Genomic DNA, 3,616 nt, shown 5'->3' with positions numbered 1-3,616 from the left:
TGAAATTTTATTGGAATGGCCATTTATATAAATTTGTGTGTTTGTGTTTTGGTTTAGCATCGGCACCATATGTGTTTACTAAAGTGTTGAAACCAGTCTTTTCATATTTTCGTCAGATTGGGATACGCTGTTCGTACTATATTGATGACTCTTTAACAATGAATAAAGACAAAGAGACTTGCAAAAACAATACTGATACAGTTGTCCATATTCTTACATCACTGGGATTTTCTATCAATGACAAGAAATCTGTTTTATTTCCCACACAAAGAATAGTGTTTTTTGGGTTTGTAATTGACACTGTACTTTTCAGAGTATTTTTAACAGAAGAAAAGTTGGAGAAAATACGTAAACAAGCTGAAAAGTTGTTAAAAACAAAATTAGTTGTTGTAAGACATTTAGCGTCTTTTATTGGGTTGTTAGTTAATGCATTTAATGCAGTGTTAGAAGCGCCTTTACATTATAGATCTTTAGAAAGAGACAAGCTTACTGGCTTGTGTTCAGACTCAAACTTTGACAATAGTATTCAGTTGTCAATATCATCCAGAAATGACATTATCTGGTGGCTTAACAATGTGCGAGACAAAAATGGTAAAAGCATAAAACCAAAACTCATTTCTTGTCATTGCAAGACTGATGCTTCTCTTCAAGGATGGGGTGGTGTGAATACACAAAATAATAAATATGCTAATGGCAGATGGACGACAAATGAAATGCAATTATCCATAAATATTTTGGAACTGATGGCAATTTTAATGTCTTGCAATCCCTTTATTCAGACTATTGTAATGAACATATTGAAATCCAATCAGATAATGTAACCGCCATCAAGTATATTAATGATATGGGTGGAATGACATGCAGTGTTATGGACTCTATAGCCAGGGATGTATGGTATTGGTGTATTAAAAGGGACATATTTATTACAGCCGTTCACATACCAGGTGTCAAAAATGTTGAAGCTGATTTTTATTCCAGAAATTTTTCTGATTCATCAGAATGGATGTTAAAGAAACAGGTTTTTGAAAGAATTTGCTGTCAGTTTTTTACACCGTTGATTGATCTATTTGCATCAAGGTTAAACAAGCAAACCGAGCTATTTGTGTCATGGTTTCAAGAGCCAGGTGCAATATTGCTAATGCTTTTCATATGTCATGGCATGATACTAAACCATATATTTTTCCACCGTTTTCATTAGTAGGGAAGGTAATCTGCAAAATTAAAGAAGATGCTGTGGACAGAGCAATTGTTATATTTCCTTTATGGCGGACACAACCTTGGTTTCCTTGTTTAATGGAAATTATTTCTGATTTTCCGGTCAGACTTCCAAGACATCGAGACATCCTGACATTACCACACAATGGACAAGTTCACCCGTTGTCAAGAGACTCGACTTGGTCGCGGCAGTTGTATCGGGGAGGCCCTCCGTTGTAGAGGACTTTCATCAGAGACTACAACCATCATCTTGGCTGCCTGGAGAAGAGGAACTCTCAAACAGTATGATTCTGCATGGCAGAAGTGGATGTCTTGGTGTATGTGCAGGGAAACTTCTCCCTTTAACTCATCTGAAGTAACTGTACTTCAATACTTGGAGCATTTAAGGTCTATTAACAAGTCATACTCTGTGTTGAACACTCATAAATCAATGTTAATGCAAACATTACCCTTTTTTGGAAATAAGTGGTGTAAAGACTGTTTTTTAATTCAGAAATTTATGAAGGGAGTTTTTCATTCTCGTCCTCCAGTACCTAGATACCAGTTTGTGTGGGATGTTACTCTTGTATTGAATTTTTTAAAGTCTTTGAATCCATTGTGTAATTTATCATTAAAAATGTTAACATTTAAAGTGGTTGCACTTTTGGCATTAGGAAATGCACCTAGAGCTCAAACTTTGATTTCTATGGATTTGTCTTGTATGAAAAAAGAAGGGGCTGTGCTTATTTGTGTGTTTCCTAATTTATTGAAAACTACCAAGTTAGGTAGACCTTATGTTATGAAGATTGAACATTTTAAGGATGAAAAAATTATGCATTTTGCATTCTTTGTTGTTTTATATTAGAGTTACGAAACCACTTAGGAAATCTTCAAAATTGTTCATTTCTTATGTGACTTATAAAGCAGTTACATCTAGTACTATTGCTAGATGGCTAAAGAGTGTGTTGGACCTTTCAGGTATAAACACTGATTATTTTAAAGCACATTCATTTCGAAGTGCCTCTACATCAGCTGCATATGCAAAAGGTTGTAGACTTAAAGACATCTTAAGTACAGCTGATTGGACATCAGATAAGAATTTTAAAAAGTTCTATTTGAGGGAGTCTGTTGATTCAAAAAGTTTTGTAAACAGCGTGTTTTCAAAGTAACGTTTAATTAAATATTAGGACGGGATTTTTCTCTGTTTATGAATACTTCATCATTATGACATTGTTACAGTAATGTCAATAATTGTGGTTGTTAGGCTACATATGTTCATTTTCTTATTGAATTTGTTGATATTTACATGTATCCTACAAATTTGATATTCAATGAAATTTGGGAAAATAAATGTATTTTTCTTGCATATGGTATTGCTCAGTGTTGGTTTTGATTTGTTCTTTTTTAAACTGATTATATGTTCTAATTGTTATTTATGCAGGCGTTTTTTGTCTTTAAAGATGCTAATTTATACATGTGAAGCTGAAGGCTATACGAAAATAATGTCCCCTCATCCAAGCTTTAGTGAGGGATGAAGGGGCATTATTGGAGTATAGCCGGAGGCTGAGCATGTATAAACCCAGCCCTTTAACATATTTATGAAGATTGTTTTTTAATCCCATATGTATTGGATTCCCTCCCATGATACGAGTATTCACAAAAAACGCCTAGCTTTAAACTTATGAGAAATGTGGTTGTTGACGTCATAGGGTTCGCTCAATTAAATGATTTTCAATCGGTTAAACCGGTTCTGTAAAGAGCGAGTCGCTAGAAACGATATGCTAATTTATACATGCTCAGCCTCCGGCTATACTCCAATAATGCCCCTTCATCCCTCACTAAAGCTTGGATGAGGGGACATTTTGTTGTATGGAGGATTTGAATTCCAGTAGAATGAAAGACAGTTTTATCTATTTACAAGACGTGATTTATTCAAAGAAATATCTAATATTTGTATCAGTATTTCAGAAATTTAATTTAATATTGATTGAATGTTGATATCTATTTTCTAAAGATGTTTAAACAAATTTTCCCAAATTTTGGTCTCACATGTGTAAAAAAAAACGGTTAAGAATGCATTTGTTTGTTTAATTCCTTAAGTAATGAAAGTTTCCATGTAAGGTGATGTTTTAAATAATCTTTCCATTTTTTTAATTTACCTATTTCGTGTAACTGCAAATCACAAAATACAAGGAATTTAAATGTTTTTTTCTGTGTAACATTTTTGGTTAAATTAAGCATGGTTCCTTTTTACAAGACATTTTTTTCTATTGTTAAAATGGTCCTAATGGTGCATGTACTTTTCAGTTGGCTGTGCATGCTTATTGACATATTAGTCAAATATTTTAAACAGATCTCCCATTGATAAGATTAAAATTTTGAAACCAGTCAATTTAGTTGGGGGCGAAATTTGCATTTAGTT

The 3,616-nt window shown here is 33.4% G+C and overlaps 1 protein-coding gene across 1 annotated transcript in view; it reads right to left on the bottom strand.

Moving 5' to 3' along the window:
- Positions 1-1,444: 1,444 nt before the first annotated feature.
- The window catches only part of LOC127854584 (uncharacterized), a 6,017-nt gene continuing 3,845 nt past the window's right edge, over positions 1,445-3,616 (bottom strand). The window contains exon 4 of the mRNA XM_052389647.1: positions 1,445-1,505. Within this exon, the coding sequence (XP_052245607.1) occupies positions 1,445-1,505 (61 nt within the window). The remainder of the gene's footprint in view (positions 1,506-3,616) is intronic.

Source organism: Dreissena polymorpha, chromosome 13 (genome assembly GCF_020536995.1).
Source record: "Dreissena polymorpha isolate Duluth1 chromosome 13, UMN_Dpol_1.0, whole genome shotgun sequence".
Lineage (NCBI taxonomy): Eukaryota > Metazoa > Mollusca > Bivalvia > Myida > Dreissenidae > Dreissena > Dreissena polymorpha.
Note: the sequence above shows the minus strand (reverse complement) of the source record. Positions and strands in the feature narration are given on the sequence as shown.